Genomic DNA, 16,382 nt, shown 5'->3' with positions numbered 1-16,382 from the left:
CAGAACCAGGAACAGGAACAGGACCAGAACCAGAACCAGAACCAGAACCAGAACCAGAACCAGAACCAGAACCAGAACCAGAACCAGAACCAGAACCAGGACCAGGACCAGAACCAGAACCAGGACCAGGACCAGAACCAGAACCAGAACCAGAACCAGAACCAGAACCAGAACCAGAACAAGAACCAGAACCATAACCAGGACCAGATCCAGGACCAGGACCTAGACCTGGACCAGAACCAGGTCCAGAACCAGAACCAGGACCAGAACCAGAACCAGAACCAGGACCAGAACCAGAACCAGAACCAGGACCAGATCCAGATCCAGGACCAGGACCAGGACCAGGACCAGGACCAGAACCAGATCCAGGACCAGGACCAGGACCAGGACCAGGACCAGGACCAGAACCAGATCCAGGACCAGAAGCAGATCCAGAACCAGATCCAGGACCAGGACCAGGACCAGAACCAGGACCAGGACCAGGACCAGGACCAGGACCAGAACCAGATCCAGGACCAGGACCAGGACCAGGACCAGAACCAGATCCAGGACCAGAAGCAGATCCAGAACCAGATCCAGGACCAGGACCAGAACCAGGACCAGAACCAGAACCAGGACCAGGACCAGAACCAGAACCAGGAACAGGAACAGGAACAGGACCAGAACCAGAACCAGAACCAGAACCAGGACCAGGACCAGAACCAGGACCAGGACCAGAACCAGGACCAGAACCAGAACCAGGAACAGGACCAGAACCAGGACCAGAACCAGAACCAGGACCAGGACCAGAACCAGAACCAGGAACAGGAACAGGACCAGAACCAGAACCAGAACCAGGACCAGGACCAGAACCAGGACCAGGACCAGAACCAGAACCAGGAACAGGAACAGGACCAGAACCAGAACCAGAACCAGGACCAGGACCAGAACCAGAACCAGGAACAGGAACAGGACCAGAACCAGAACCAGAACCAGAACCAGGACCAGGACCAGAACCAGGACCAGGACCAGAACCAGAACCAGGAACAGGAACAGGACCAGAACCAGAACCAGAACCAGAACCAGAACCAGAACAAGAACCAGAACCAGAACCAGAACCAGGACCAGGACCAGAACCAGAACCAGGAACAGGAACAGGACCAGAACCAGAACCAGAACTTAAATAACTTAAGATGAAGTGTTAAATATTTATGTGTTAATTAATTTTGTGAAAATATCAATAAAGCTTCTATAAAAATGTAATTTGATATAATTTGATGTTTGGGAATGAAGAACTTTAAACTCATCTCCAGATTATAATCTTTAATCTGACCTGTTGGGATCAGAGTGTAGTAATTCTGGACCGGACCAACACGAACCACCGGGTTCTGGAGGACCCAGGTCCATTTTTCTGAACCAGAACCGTGGTGACCACCAGGGGGCAGTGACGGCCCGCCCCGCCCCGCCGCGAACCACAGAAGAAGAAGAAGCTGTTGTTTTGCTCAGACGTCACCATCCGTGCTGGAGACCCGGGATGCTGCTCCGCTGATGTTCTCCGGGAGAACCGCGGACTGTGTCGGTGAACTCGGTGGAGGATCCGCTCGGCGCGGCGCGGGGAGCTGCGTGGCCGGCCGAGGAGCCTCTGGAGGCGGACACGGCGCCACTCAGACCGCGGTAAGGGGCGACACGTCAGCGGAGGATGGTGGAGCGGAGAGACCGACCGCCGGAGCGAGGCGGAGGGTCTCCGTTGGTCCGCCCTGGGGGTCCCGGATGGTCCCGGGTGGTTCTGCTCGGACCGGTTCGCAGCTGGACGGATCCAGAACCAGCGACTGTCTGTGTGACTGGGTTGACTCCGGGTTCGGTTCGGTTCATCTGGGTTTAAGGCTCACAGCTAACATCACCGAGTCACCCGGAAGTCTGGACTTCCCTTTTCTGAGACCAGACATGCGCAGTGCGTCCCTGTGAGCTCAGAACCAGAACCGGAACCAGTCCAGTTACCCAGAGCTTCGGTTTCTGTGTTCATGACGCAATGATTCAGCCGCTTATGACCACAGAAGGACCGGTCATCGATTACGTCACGAGTGGGCGGGGTCAAACCGGCTCGAACTCAGAATCAGAACCAGAGGTTCTGGTGTCGTCCAGGTTTATCAGGACGCGGCAGGAACCAGGGAGGAGATGGGTCCGGAAAGAAGGTCCAGTTTGTGTGCATCAGAACCAAACTGGACCTTGAACCCGGTTCCCTTAAACCTCTCTGAGTCAGAGCCACAGAAACCTGTATGGACCGGGACAGGTCCGAACTGAGCAGAACCGGTCCGATCAGAACCATTTATCGCATAATTTACCATGATGATCCACAGTAAATGATTTTTATCATGAATTCTGATTGGCTGTTGCCTCGATAAATCCCCGTTGACCACAGACATGACGCCTCATGGGGCGGGTCAAAGGTCATGGAGCGGGTCAAAGGTCATGGGGCGGGTCGGCCCGTTGCTGCGATACCTAACAGCGTCCGCCATATTGAATGTGGCACATGTGCCAGTAAGCTAATACGAGTAAAAGGACAGAACTTTATAAAGTGCCGTTCTACAAAGTATTTTAAGTTCATTCCTGCCATCAGGGGCTTGGAAAAGGGGCTGGAAAATGATGACTAGGGGCCGTGACCAGCAGGGGGCTGGTCAGGGGCTGGTCAGGGCCTGGCGGCGCCCCTGCACTTCATCGACTCACTAAGAGAGTTTCTAACAATTAAAAACTTTGTCATTGGGGCATTTCTGAATAAATACAATGTTATTATTTGATAAAAAATTATTCTAATTATTCTGATAAAAGTGTTTTATTAAAGAATATATTTACGTAATTCCATAATTTAATGTACATTTAACGTTTCAAGACAAGAAACAAATAATTTTCTTGTTTTTATTTTTTTTATACGTTATTGAGAAATTACTTTAGATTTATAAATCAGTCATTATAAAACATTAAACTATATTTTTCTTACTTTTTTCCAGAGAATAAATATTTATTACAGTTTGTCAACTATTGACAGCAAAGAGAAAATAATTCTAACAGAGTAAATTATGTTTATTTCATTACAAAAGCTACATTATTGCACTAATACTTCAGATTGAGATATTTAAAAATACACACAAAGTGAAAGAATAAAACATGTATTTCTTATACTGGGAACACTGGTCACAGTCTGCTGGTCACACTGGGAGAACTCCATGACTTCTGAGACGTCCTGGTTCACAGGCTAAAGCCAAGAATAAAAGAAATTATCCCAAAGTGAAATAGAAAATACATAAATGTTTCCTTCACATTCATAAAAAGCCATTTTCAGCATGTTGGGCTCTGACTAGTAGCATCTTTATAGCTAAATACCGACATGGAGAAGCTGAGCTGGAAACAGACTGAAGACCAGCAGCTCCATCTCTGATCCTGACTGACCTTTACTCACTAAATCCTCTGGTTTTTAATTCACTTCTCTAACAGCAGTTTCTCATCAGCTCTCAGTAGAAAACAGTATGAAACGTTAGCTGCTACGCTAACAATCAGCAGTTATATTAGCTGCTATGCTAACAATCAGCGGTTATATTAGCTGCTATGCTAACAATCAGCGGTTATATTAGCTGCTATGCTAACAATCAGCGGTTATATTAGCTGCTATGCTAACAATCAGCGGTTATATTAGCTGCTATGCTAACAATCAGCGGTTATATTAGCTGCTATGCTAACAATCAGCGGTTATATTAGCTGCTATGCTAACAATCAGCGGTTATATTAGCTGCTATGCTAACAATCAGCGGTTATATTAGCTGCTACGCTAACAATCAGCGGTTATATTAGCTGCTATGCTAACAATCAGCGGTTATATTAGCTGCTACGCTAACAATCAGCGGTTATATTAGCTACTATGCTAACAACCAGTGGTTATATTAGCTGCTACGCTAAGAATCAGCGGTTATATTAGCTGCTATGCTAACAGTCAGCGGTTATATTAGCTGCTATGCTAACAACCAGCGGTAGCTGCTACGCTAACAATCAGCGGTAGCTGCTACGCTAACAATCAGCAGTTATATTAGCTGCTACGCTAACAATCAGCGGTAGCTGCTATGCTAACAATCAGCGGTTATATTAGTTGCTATGCTAACAATCAGCGGTTATATTAGCTGCTACGCTAACAATCAGCGGTTATATTAGCTGCTACGCTAACAACCAGCGGTAGCTGCTATGCTAACAATCAGCGGTTATATTAGCTGCTACGCTAACAATCAGCGGTTATATTAGCTGCTACGCTAACAACCAGCGGTAGCTGCTATGCTAACAATCAGTGGTTATTTTAGCTGCTATGCTAACAACCAGTGGTAGCTGCTATGCTAACAATCAGTGGTTATTTTAGCTGCTATGCTAACAATCAGCGGTTATATTAGCTGCTACGCTAACAATCAGCGGTTATATTAGCTGCTACGCTAACAAACAGCTGTTATATTAGCTGCTATGCTAACAGTCAGCGGTTATATTAGCTGCTACGCTAACAATCAGCAGTTATATTAGCTGCTATGCTAACAATCAGCGGTTATATTAGCTGCTACGCTAACAAACAGCTGTTATATTAGCTGCTATGCTAACAATCAGCGGTTATATTAGCTGCTACGCTAACAATCAGCGGTTATATTAGCTGCTATGCTAACAATCAGCGGTTATATTAGCTGCTATGCTAACAATCAGCGGTTATATTAGCTGCTATGCTAACAATCAGCGGTTATTTCAGGCCAATTTAGCTACATAGAAAATATTTTCCGGTTGTTTAGAAGCAAATTTCTGGCTGCAAAGTGATTCTGATCTTCCATCCTTACCTGGGAAGGTAATGAGAATAAATCCAGTTTGTTTCGTAAAACAGTTGAAACACAAAGCAAAGGACTGAAGGAGCTCCGATCCTCTGCTGCCACATTCAAGATGGCGGCGATTTAACTTGGGACTCAGCGCTCAGTGAGGTGTCTACGGATTCATGTCTGTGGTTTTAACCCCCATCAGTCGTTGCGGTTTGTGACGGATTCGTTCTTCCGCTGTGCCTGGTTCTGCTGCAGGCTGCTGTGTGACCTGCGGGGGGCGCTGCGGCACCATGAGCGGCGCGGCGCTCGGCCTGGAGATCGTCCTCGTCTTCTTCTTGGCTCTCTTCCTGCTGCATCGCTACGGAGACTTCCGGAAGCAGCAGCGCATGGTTCTGTTCGGCACGCTGCTGGCCTGGTACCTGTGCTTCCTCATCGTCTTCATCCTGCCGCTGGACGTCAGCACGGTCGGTACCGACCGGGCCCGGCGCCACGCCGCCCGCTGAAACCAGCAGGTCCAACCTGTGTTTCTGCCCCCTACAGACCATCTACAGGCAGTGCATCGAAGACCATGAGGAACACCTTCCTGTGTCCACCGTCAGCCCGGCCAACCGGACCGGGTCCAGTGGGCCCAACCCGCCCAACGCCAGCATGGCTCTGACCAGAAGGTAGGAAGATGAGCCTTCCTGTTGTTATGAATATGAATATTTATGGTTCCAGAATAAACCCAAAGTGACAAAGATGATCTCAGCCAAAGACCGTTTTATCAATCATTTAATCTATCGATTATTCTGATGATTAATTGATTAATCGGATAACTAAATTGTCTCATTCCACAGATTCTCCATTTAACCACTTAGTTTTTCACACCATATTGGAAATGCATCAAATAAATAAACACGTTTTCCTCTTCAGAAGCTAAAACTGACCAAAGTGTTTCATTAAGTTCTGGATTCATTTCTGCTCTGAAAATGTTGTTTTTTCATCTCGTGGCTGTTTTTCAGTGTTTGTTCTCCGGTTGACATTTAGGACTTTACTAAAAGTAGGTGATGGTTATTTCAATAATCGATTAGTCAGCATTAATCCTACATGTGTAGGACCCTCTGGTCCTACATGTGTAGGACCCTCTGGTCCTACACATGTAGGACCCTCTGGTCCTACACATGTAGGACCAGAGGGTCCTACACATGTAGGACCGTCCTACATGTAATTACATTGACCAATTACATTAGTCAATGTAATTTTTCTCCTGTCTGCAGGACGTTAGTGTTGTTTTCCTCCTGGTGGTCCGGTACCGTCGGTTCTGTTGGGACCAAACATTTGTTCCGTTTCCAGCTGCTGTGTTTCTCTTTCTAACGTCCTCAGTTTCACTCGCCTCTGGTGGGTTTTGGGTTTTCTGAAGAAGAACGTTTTCCTCAGAGGATCCTCAGCCTGGCGGGCCACCAGGCTTTCCTTGCTCCCCCACCAGGCTGAACACTGTTTGTTTGTTTTCCTTTCTATGTTTGCCTTATTTATGACTTTATTGTTGGTGTTTAGGTTTTGTTGACGCAACACAGAACTGCCCAGTGGTATTTTCAGACTTCCTGACCAGGACGCTCTGGTCATTGGTCAGTGAGGGTCTGGAAGCGTGTGATTGGATGATTTATTTCCTGTTGATGTGCTATTGGTCAGCCTGCCTCTGGAATCTCGGGGATTGGATGATTTTCCCCGTTCTGGTGGAAGCTGACGTTTGGTTTCCGTCTCCAGGCCCGTCCCGTCGCCGTGCCACCGGCCCTGGAGCTACATCCCTGAGGGCATCATGCCCGTGTTCTGGAGGGTGGTGTACTGGACCTCTCAGTGCCTCACCTGGTGGGTTGGACCCGGATCCGCCTCGCCTGCCGGTTCTGGAGCCGCTCTGACCCTCTGCTGCTGTTCCCAGGCTGCTGCTGCCCTTCATGCAGTCGTACGCTCGCTCCGGAGGGTTCTCCATCACCGGGAAGATCAAGACGGCGCTCATCGAGAACGCCATCTACTACGGGACCTACCTGCTGATCTTCGGCTCGCTGCTCATCTACGTGGCGGTTCATCCCGACTGGCTGCTGTCTCACCTGTCCTGGTGAGGCATGCTGACCTGACCCCGGGTCACTGCCTGGTTCTGGGTCAAGCTTGGAGCAGGTTTAGCTTCAGCTGACCCGGTTCCCCCCGTCCCCAGGTACCAGCTGCAGACCATCGGCATCACGGCGGCCAACACGTGGGGCCTGTTCCTGCTGGTGCTGCTGCTGGGCTACGGCCTGGTGGAAATCCCGCGCTCCTACTGGAACGCCTCGCGCCACGGACACCTGCTGATGAAGACCTACTTCAAGGCCTCCAAGCTGATGACGGAGAAGGCGGACGCCGAGGAGAACCTGGAGGACGTGATGGAGGTGAGCGGCCCTGAGGGCGCCGACTGGGTTCTGGTTCTGGTCGGGTTCTACTGTGGCTGTGTTCTGCTGCAGGAGGTGAGGAAGGTCAGCGAGTCCATCAAGTACAACCATCCGCTGAGGAAATGCATCGACACCATCCTGAGGAAGGTAAGCAGCCGGTTCTGGTCCTGATGCAGGCGGGTCCGGTGGAGTCGACCCCTGACTCTGACCTCTGACCCCCCCCAGTGTCCCGTGGACTACCAGGACAAGATGGGTCGGAACATGGACGACTACGAAGACTTTGACGACAAGCAGAACTCGTACCCGACCGAGAAGAGTCTGGTCAAGCTGCACAAGCAGGTGAGAGTCGCGGCCGGCCCGGTCCGGTTCTGGAGCCGCCGTCCATCTCACCCCGCCCTCCGTCCTCAGGTGATCTACGCCGTGCAGAGGCACAACCGGACCCGGGTCCAGTGGCAGATCCTGCTGCAGCAGGCCGTCCACCTGGAGGACGTGGCCAAGAACGAGACCAGCCTGAGCCACCAGTTCGTCCACAGCTTCCAGTCCGCCGAGCCGCCGGGTCGCTTCAGCCGCTACGTCTACACCCCGACCGTAGGTGGGTCGCCGCTCCCCGCCGGCACCGGAGCCCAGAGGGACCCTGACCTCTGACCCGCCGCCTTCTGCTTCTGTCCCAGAGTGGTACTGGGAATGCCTCCTGAAGCGCTGGTACTACCGGCTGGTGTCGGTGGTTCTGACCCTGTTCAGCGTGGCCGTGGTCTGGTCCGAATGCACGTTCTTCAGCACCCGACCCGTCCTGTCGCTGTTCGCCGTCTTCATCCAGCTGGCAGAGAGCGACTACAACTACCTGTACATCGAGGTGAGACACCTGGGTGTACCGGGTCCGGTCCCGACCCGGAGCCGTGGATCCGGTCCCGACCCGGACTCTGTTTCTCTGGTGATTCCTGTTCAGGGTGATGTGCTGTGTGTCCACCAGATGGCGTGCTTCATCACCATCTTCTTCCTCTGCACCTGCGTTTACTCCACCGTGTTCCGGATCCGAGTCTTTAACTATTACTACCTGGCCTCCCACCACCAGACGGACGCCTACAGCCTGCAGTTCAGCGGCATGTCAGTGGGGGGCGCTGCACTTCTTTCCCTACGCTTCATCATCAGGGTCTTTGGTCACATGTTTAAAGTTTCATGGAACTTTTTTATTTATTTTATTTTTTATTTTATTGCTTTTTGCAGTTTGTGTTTTTATCTTATTTAATTTTTATTACTTTATTTTTAAATCTAATATTTGCTACAGTCAGAATGCAGGGAGAGAAACGCTGCTGACCCTGTTCAGGGTCTCTGGGTGGTTCTGGGTCCTGACCCGGTCCTGACCCAGACCCGGTTCTGACCCAGACCCGGTCCTGACCCGAACCCGGTCTTGACCCAGACCCGGTCCTGACCCGAACCCAGTTCTGACCTGGTCCAGACCCAGACCCGGTTCTGATCCGGTCCTGACCCAGACCCAGTTCTGACCCGAACCCAGTTCTGACCTGGTCCAGACCCAGACCCGGTTCTGATCCGGTCCTGACCCAGACCCGGTTCTGACCCGAACCCAGTTCTGACCTGGTCCAGACCCAGACCCGGTTCGGATCCGGTCCAGACCCAGACACAGTTCTGATCCGGTCCAGACCCGGTTCTGGTCCGGTCCAGACCCAGACACAGTTCTGGTCCAGTCCTGACCCAGACCCGGTCCTGACCCAGACCCGGTCCTGACCCGAACCCAGTTCTGACCTGGTCCAGACCCAGACCCGGTTCTGATCCGGTCCAGACCCAGACACAGTTCTGGTCCAGTCCTGACCCAGACCCGGTCCTGACCCAAACCCAGTTCTGACCTGGTCCAGACCCAGACCCGGTTCTGATCCGGTCCTGACCCAGACCCGGTCCTGACCCAGAACCGGTCCTGACCCGAACCCAGTTCTGACCTGGTCCAGACCCAGACCCGGTTCTGATCCGGTCCAGACCCAGACACAGTTCTGGTCCAGTCCTGACCCAGACCCGGTTCTGACCCAGACCCGGTTCTGACCTCTGGTTCCTCCTCAGGCTGTTCTGCCGCCTCACTCCTCCTCTCTGCCTGAACTTCCTGGGTCTGATCCACATGGACTCGGCCATCTCTCACCAGCAGAAGCTGCCCACGGCCTACACCTCGGTGAGGCCGCCCCGTCCAGAACCACGATCAGAACCGGGCTGTTTGGGCCCATCAGGACCAGAACCGGGCTCAGCTCTTCCTCTGTGTTTCAGATCATGGGCTCGATGCGCGTTCTGTCCTTCATCGCCAACGGCTTCTACATCTACTACCCCATGCTGATCGTCATCCTCTGCATCGCCACCTACTTCAGGTCGGCAGCCTCCCGCTCACCTTTAACCTTTAACCCGATGACATCATCCAGTCATCAAACCTTATTAACACAGCAGTAAAACATCCTGTAGCTGCTGCTGAGGGCAAATCAAGAATCAATTAATCAGATTGATTCCTAATCAAAAATGGCAAATACTCAGTGGAACAGGAAGCAGCTATAAACGGGTTCCTCACCGACCCGGTGAGTCCGCCATGACCCGGTGGACCGGTGAGGAAACACCAACCATCAGGGATCAGTTGGGATCAGAAAGGATCAGTTAGATCAGAAAGGATCAGTTAGGATCAGTTGGGATCAGAAAGGATCAGAAAGGAACAGTTGGGATCAGAAAGGATCAATTAGGATAGGTTAGGATCGGAAAGGATCAATTAGGATCAGTTGGGATCAGAAAGGATCAGTTAGATCAGAAAGGATCAGTTAGATCAGAAAGGATCAGTTGGGATCAGAAAGGATCAGTTGGGATCAGAAAGGATCAGTTGGGATCAGAAAGGATCAGTTGGGATCAGAAAGGATCAGTTGGGATCAGAAAGGATCAATTAGGATAGGTTAGGATCGGAAAGGATCAATTAGGATCAGTTGGGATCAGTTAGATCAGAAAGGATCAGTTGGGATCAGTTAGGATCAGAAAGGATCAGTTGGGATCAGAAAGGATCAGTTGGGATCAGAAAGGATCAGTTGGGATAGGTTAGGATCGGAAAGGATCAATTAGGATCAGTTGGGATCAGAAAGGATCAGTTGGGATAGGTTAGGATCGGAAAGGATCAATTAGGATCAGTTGGGATCAGAAAGGATCAGTTAGATCAGAAAGGATCAGTTGGGATCAGTTAGGATCAGAAAGGATCAGTTGGGATCAGAAAGGATCAGTTGGGATCAGAAAGTATCAGTTGGGATCAGAAAGGATCAGAAAGGATCAATTAGGATCAGAAAGGATCAGAAAGGATCAATTAGGATCAGAAAGGATCCTACTCTTATTAAAATAGGTGGAAAATAATTAGATGTACTGTAGAAAATGTAAATTTCTCAGAAAACTTGCTGCCCCTCTAAAGATGTTCTTGCTGCTCTGGCCCAGTCTGGGAACGCGCTGCCTGAACCTCCTGGGCTTCCAGCAGTTTATGGATGACAGCGAGATGACCTCTGACCTCATCGACGAGGGAAAGGAGCTGATCCGACGCGGTGAGAGCGGAGTAAAGATGGCCGGAATCGCAGCGACCCAGAATGTTCCTCAAACCGCCGGTTTCTGTTTCCACAGAGAGGAGGAAGAGGCAGAGGATCGAAGACGGAGAGAACCGACGGAGAGTGAGAGGAAGAACGGCCGACATGACGGCGGTCCGCTGCCCTCTGCTGGAGGAAACCCCTCACTGCGTCTGTCTGTGTTTCAGGAGTGGAAGGAGCGCTACGGCAACCAGAGGGAGGACTTCGCTCCGAGGAACCGGAGCAGCCACGAGATGACGGAGACCAATTACTCCGAGTCCAGCAGGGACAGACGTGAGTCAGAACCGGAAGGGGAGCAGAACCAGAACCGAAACAGAACCCTAACAGAACCTGTTTGTGGCCTTCAGAGGTGAAGTATTCTCGCTCCGCCGGCCGGGCGGACAGGGACAGCATCGAGCTGCTGCAGGACGCCGAACCGCTGGACTTCAACGCCGACACCCTGACCGACGACAGCCTGGAGGCCGAGGCCGGCAGGTAGACAGGAAGTCCGACACACACCTGGTCCAGTCACACCTGGTTCAGTCACACCTGGTCCAGTCAGTCACACCTGGTCCAGTCAGTCACACCTGGTTCAGTCACACCTGGTCCAGTCAGTCACACCTGGTCCAGTCACACCTGGTCCAGTCAGTCACACCTGGTCCAGTCACACCTGGTTCAGTCACACCTGGTCCAGTCACACCTGGTCCAGTCAGTCACACCTGGTCCAGTCACACCTGGTTCAGTCACACCTGGTCCAGTCACACCTGGTTCAGTCACACCTGGTTCAGTCAGTCACACCTGGTCCAGTCACACCTGGTTCAGTCAGTCACACCTGGTCCAGTCAGTCACACCTGGTCCAGTCAGTCACACCTGGTCCAGTCAGTCACACCTGGTCCAGTCAGTCACACCTGGTCCAGTCAGTCACACCTGGTCCAGTCAGTCACACCTGGTCCAGTCAGTCACACCTGGTCCAGTCAGTCACACCTGGTCCAGTCACACCTGGTCCAGTCAGTCACACCTGGTCCAGTCACACCTGGTCCAGTCAGTCACACCTGGTCCAGTCACACCTGGTCCAGTCAGTCACACCTGGTCCAGTCAGTCACACCTGGTCCAGTCAGTCACACCTGGTCCAGTCACACCTGGTCCAGTCAGTCACACCTGGTCCAGTCACACCTGGTCCAGTCCAGTCCAGTCACACCTGGTCCAGTCAGTCACACCTGGTCCAGTCAGTCACACCTGGTCCAGTCAGTCACACCTGGTCCAGTCACACCTGGTCAGTCACACCTGGTCAGTCACACCTGGTCCAGTCAGTCACACCTGGTCCAGTCACACCTGGTCCAGTCACACCTGGTCCAGTCAGTCACACCTGGTTCAGTCACACCTGGTCCAGTCAGTCACACCTGGTCCAGTCAGTCACACCTGGTCCAGTCAGTCACACCTGGTCCAGTCAGTCACACCTGGTCCAGTCAGTCACACCTGGTTCAGTCACACCTGGTCCAGTCAGTCACACCTGGTCCAGTCAGTCACACCTGGTTCAGTCACACCTGGTCCAGTCACACCTGGTCCAGTCACACCTGGTCCAGTCAGTCACACCTGGTCCAGTCACACCTGGTCCAGTCACACCTGGTCCAGTCAGTCACACCTGGTCCAGTCAGTCACACCTGGTCCAGTCAGTCACACCTGGTCCAGTCACACCTGGTTCAGTCACACCTGGTCCAGTCAGTCACACCTGGTCCAGTCACACCTGGTTCAGTCACACCTGGTCCAGTCACACCTGGTCCAGTCAGTCACACCTGGTCCAGTCAGTCACACCTGGTCCAGTCAGTCACACCTGGTCCAGTCACACCTGGTCCAGTCACACCTGGTCCAGTCAGTCACACCTGGTTCAGTCACACCTGGTCCAGTCAGTCACACCTGGTCCAGTCAGTCACACCTGGTCCAGTCAGTCACACCTGGTCCAGTCAGTCACACCTGGTCCAGTCACACCTGGTCCAGTCACACCTGGTCCAGTCACACCTGGTCCAGTCAGTCACACCTGGTCCAGTCACACCTGGTCCAGTCAGTCACACCTGGTCCAGTCAGTCACACCTGGTCCAGTCAGTCACACCTGGTCCAGTCAGTCACACCTGGTTCAGTCAGTCACACCTGGTCCAGTCAGTCACACCTGGTCCAGTCAGTCACACCTGGTCCAGTCAGTCACACCTGGTCCAGTCAGTCACACCTGGTCCAGTCAGTCACACCTGGTCCAGTCAGTCACACCTGGTTCAGTCACACCTGGTCCAGTCACACCTGGTCCAGTCACACCTGGTCCAGTCAGTCACACCTGGTCCAGTCACACCTGGTCCAGTCACACCTGGTCCAGTCAGTCACACCTGGTTCAGTCACACCTGGTCCAGTCACACCTGGTCCAGTCACACCTGGTCCAGTCAGTCACACCTGGTCCAGTCAGTCACACCTGGTCCAGTCAGTCACACCTGGTCCAGTCAGTCACACCTGGTCCAGTCACACCTGGTTCAGTCACACCTGGTCCAGTCACACCTGGTCCAGTCAGTCACACCTGGTCCAGTCAGTCACACCTGGTCCAGTCAGTCACACCTGGTCCAGTCAGTCACACCTGGTCCAGTCACACCTGGTCCAGTCAGTCACACCTGGTCCAGTCAGTCACACCTGGTCCAGTCAGTCACACCTGGTCCAGTCAGTCACACCTGGTTCAGTCACACCTGGTCCAGTCAGTCACACCTGGTCCAGTCAGTCACACCTGGTCCAGTCACACCTGGTCCAGTCAGTCACACCTGGTCCAGTCACACCTGGTCCAGTCAGTCACACCTGGTCCAGTCACACCTGGTCCAGTCAGTCACACCTGGTCCAGTCAGTCACACCTGGTCCAGTCAGTCACACCTGGTTCAGTCACACCTGGTCCAGTCAGTCACACCTGGTCCAGTCAGTCACACCTGGTTCAGTCACACCTGGTCCAGTCACACCTGGTCCAGTCAGTCACACCTGGTCCAGTCACACCTGGTCCAGTCAGTCACACCTGGTCCAGTCACACCTGGTCCAGTCAGTCACACCTGGTCCAGTCAGTCACACCTGGTCCAGTCACACCTGGTCCAGTCAGTCACACCTGGTCCAGTCAGTCACACCTGCAGTGTATTGTTGTAATAATTCAGTATTCTCCGTCTCTCCGTCTCTCCGTCTCTCTGTCTCTCTGTCTCTCTGTCTCTCTGTCTCTCCGTCTCTCCGTCTCTCCGTCTCTCTGTCTCTCTGTCTCTCCGTCTCTCCGTCTCTCCGTCTCTCCGTCTCTCCGTCTCTCCAGGCCTGCAGGTGGACGTTATCTCTCCATGTCTTCGTCTCGGAATCGGATATTTGACGACGTCTAGCGTCTCGGCTGCAGCTCCCCTCCCGCCACGCATGCTACTGACCAGCGCGCCCTCTGACCCCTGACCTCTGGGGTCAGCAATCTGAAGGATCTTTCTGATTATTTATGAATGATGAAGCTGGTTTCCTCCACGCCCATCATCACTGATGAAGGTCACATTAAACTGTATTTCTATTTAATTTTGTCCCCCATGTTGCCGTCGGTTACTGTCGTAGTGAAAACCCTGGATGGCTATGAATAATCTGCACTGACCTGAAATGTCTGGACTGCTGACTGGAACCTCTGTGCTCGTCACATTAAACCACAGGTGTCAAACTCAAGGCCCGGGGGCCAAATCTGGCCCGCCGCAGCTTTTTATGTGGCCCTCTGGACTCCAAATTACATCAATAAGTCCTTCCAGTTTTTCACAAATCTGCAAAAAATCACACAAAAATCAACCAATTTCCACATTTTTCCCTGATTTTACTGCTAATTTTCTCAAAATTGGTCAAAAACGTTGAATCCGTAACCGATATGACGAGTGATGGTCACATTTGACATCATACATTAGCGTAAATATTGTAAAAAAAAAATAATGATTACAAATATTTCTTAATATTCACCACAAAATCTGTCATTTTGATTGCAAAAATAAACACTAAAATAATCACAAATCCCAGAGGAACAGCTATTTATTGATATTTTAACAGTTTTATTGGTTTTATCAATAGATTCTGGTGCAACCGGCCCTTTAAGAACGTTCAGATTTTTGATTCGGCCCAAAATAAAAACGAGTTTGACACCACTGCATTAATCGGTAGCCGGGAGCATTTTGTTGTTTTAGTGTGTAGAAACTGAAGTTTTGAGGCATTTAAAGAACTGAATTCATCAGTTCAGAATCAATCGCTCTCCTTCCTTTCATCCCAACTAAAACTCAGCGCCGCTTTCAGAAGTCTGTCCACCTGGTTAACTTAAAAAAAACTGGGTTTTATTTCGGTTCCACTGCTTTGTTCGTTCGTTTGTAACCTGGGAATAAAACGGTCCGATCACTCGGCCCTGAGGGACTCCAGGCTCTACACATGAAGTCACTGCAGAATAACAGTTTTCACATCACCTGCCTTCTGCTTTCGGGAACGAGAGAGCGATGCTGATGAAGGATGACGGTCGCCACGGTTGTGTATAGATGATGTTTTTTGTATTCTCCGGGTTAGTTGATCATGTGACTTTTGTGTTTGCGGCTCCTGGTGACGTGAAGCCTGGAGACTTTCTCTGTTTGGTCTCTGGAGCTTCAGTTGTACAACAGAAATGTTCAGTTTCCTCTGCTAACCGTGTTCTGTCTGAAAATAAAAGCTGTTCATGCTGAAACACGCAGCGGTTCTCCTGTTCAATGAATGAATGAATGAATGACCCTGGGGATTGATCCGGCGGTCCTTTCACGAACCACAGTTTGGTCCAGTTTGCTCTAATCCAATTCCAGTCCTGTTCCTTTGGTGAGGTGTGACCTCTAATTGACCTCTGACCTCTGCTCCTCCAAACCTCGGTCTGGGTTCGGTTTGAATGTGAACACCAAGTGGACCGGAGAGACCGCTCCAAAAGCAGGAAGTGGACTACAGCGCAGGGCATTCTGGGTACATACAACCCAAAGCTAACATGTTAGCCTAGCGCTAGCAGCAGAAATGGCTCCTGGTCTTTAGCCTAAAGAGAAATCCTCCAACCGCAGCGCAGGGCATTCTGGGTAAATCCAACCAAAGCTAACGTGCTAGCCTAACGCTAGCAGCAGAAATGGCTCCTGGTCTTTAGCCTAAAGAGAAATCCTCCAACCGCAGCGCAGGGCATTCTGGGTAAATACAACCAAAGCTAACATGTTAGCCTAGCGCTAGCAGCAGAAATGGCTCCTGGTCTTTGGCCTAAAGAGAAATCCTCCAACCGCAGCGCAGGGCATTCTGGGTAAATCCAACCAAAGCTAACATGCTAGCCTAGCGCTAGCAGCAGAAATGGCTCCTGGGATGAGTTCATGAACCGCTGCGCTGAAACAAGGAGGAGAACTACTTCCTGTTTGAACTGTGATGGTCTGCAGAGGCGTGGCGCCCTCGGGTCAGTGAGGTCCAGAGTTTCTGTGGGACGGTTCGGACCTCCGTTCCGGACCCACTGAGCTGAGAAACAACGACTGACGAAGAGATTCAGATTTAATGAACGGAGAGAGTGAGACGCTAAAGGTCTGGGGAGAAACTTTGACTAGTCCCTC

General features: G+C 51.5%; 1 protein-coding gene across 2 annotated transcripts; it reads left to right on the top strand.

Annotated features, from left to right (window-relative positions):
• The first annotated feature begins 1,450 nt into the window (after positions 1-1,450).
• On the top strand, positions 1,451-15,508 carry lmbrd2b (LMBR1 domain containing 2b). Of its 2 annotated transcripts, none has more exons than XM_081613568.1 (18): positions 1,451-1,653; positions 5,064-5,272; positions 5,349-5,473; positions 6,552-6,653; positions 6,724-6,900; positions 6,997-7,207; positions 7,280-7,354; positions 7,433-7,546; positions 7,616-7,799; positions 7,879-8,060; positions 8,154-8,311; positions 9,278-9,383; positions 9,476-9,573; positions 10,661-10,764; positions 10,841-10,887; positions 10,971-11,076; positions 11,151-11,277; positions 14,096-15,508. In XM_081613568.1, exons 2-18 carry the CDS (start codon positions 5,099-5,101, stop codon positions 14,157-14,159), a joined length of 2,154 nt encoding a protein of 717 aa, XP_081469694.1. In that variant the 5' UTR covers positions 1,451-1,653; positions 5,064-5,098; the 3' UTR covers positions 14,160-15,508. The 2 variants fall into 2 exon arrangements, with proteins under 2 accessions (XP_081469694.1, XP_081469695.1); XM_081613569.1 differs by having other exon boundaries at positions 1,452-1,653; positions 8,178-8,311.
• The last annotated feature ends 874 nt before the right edge of the window (positions 15,509-16,382 follow it).

The sequence above is a fragment of the Poecilia reticulata genome, chromosome 12 (genome assembly GCF_904066995.2).
Source record: "Poecilia reticulata chromosome 12, P_reticulata-male-v2, whole genome shotgun sequence".
Taxonomy (NCBI): Eukaryota; Metazoa; Chordata; class Actinopteri; order Cyprinodontiformes; family Poeciliidae; genus Poecilia; species Poecilia reticulata.
Note: the sequence above shows the minus strand (reverse complement) of the source record. Positions and strands in the feature narration are given on the sequence as shown.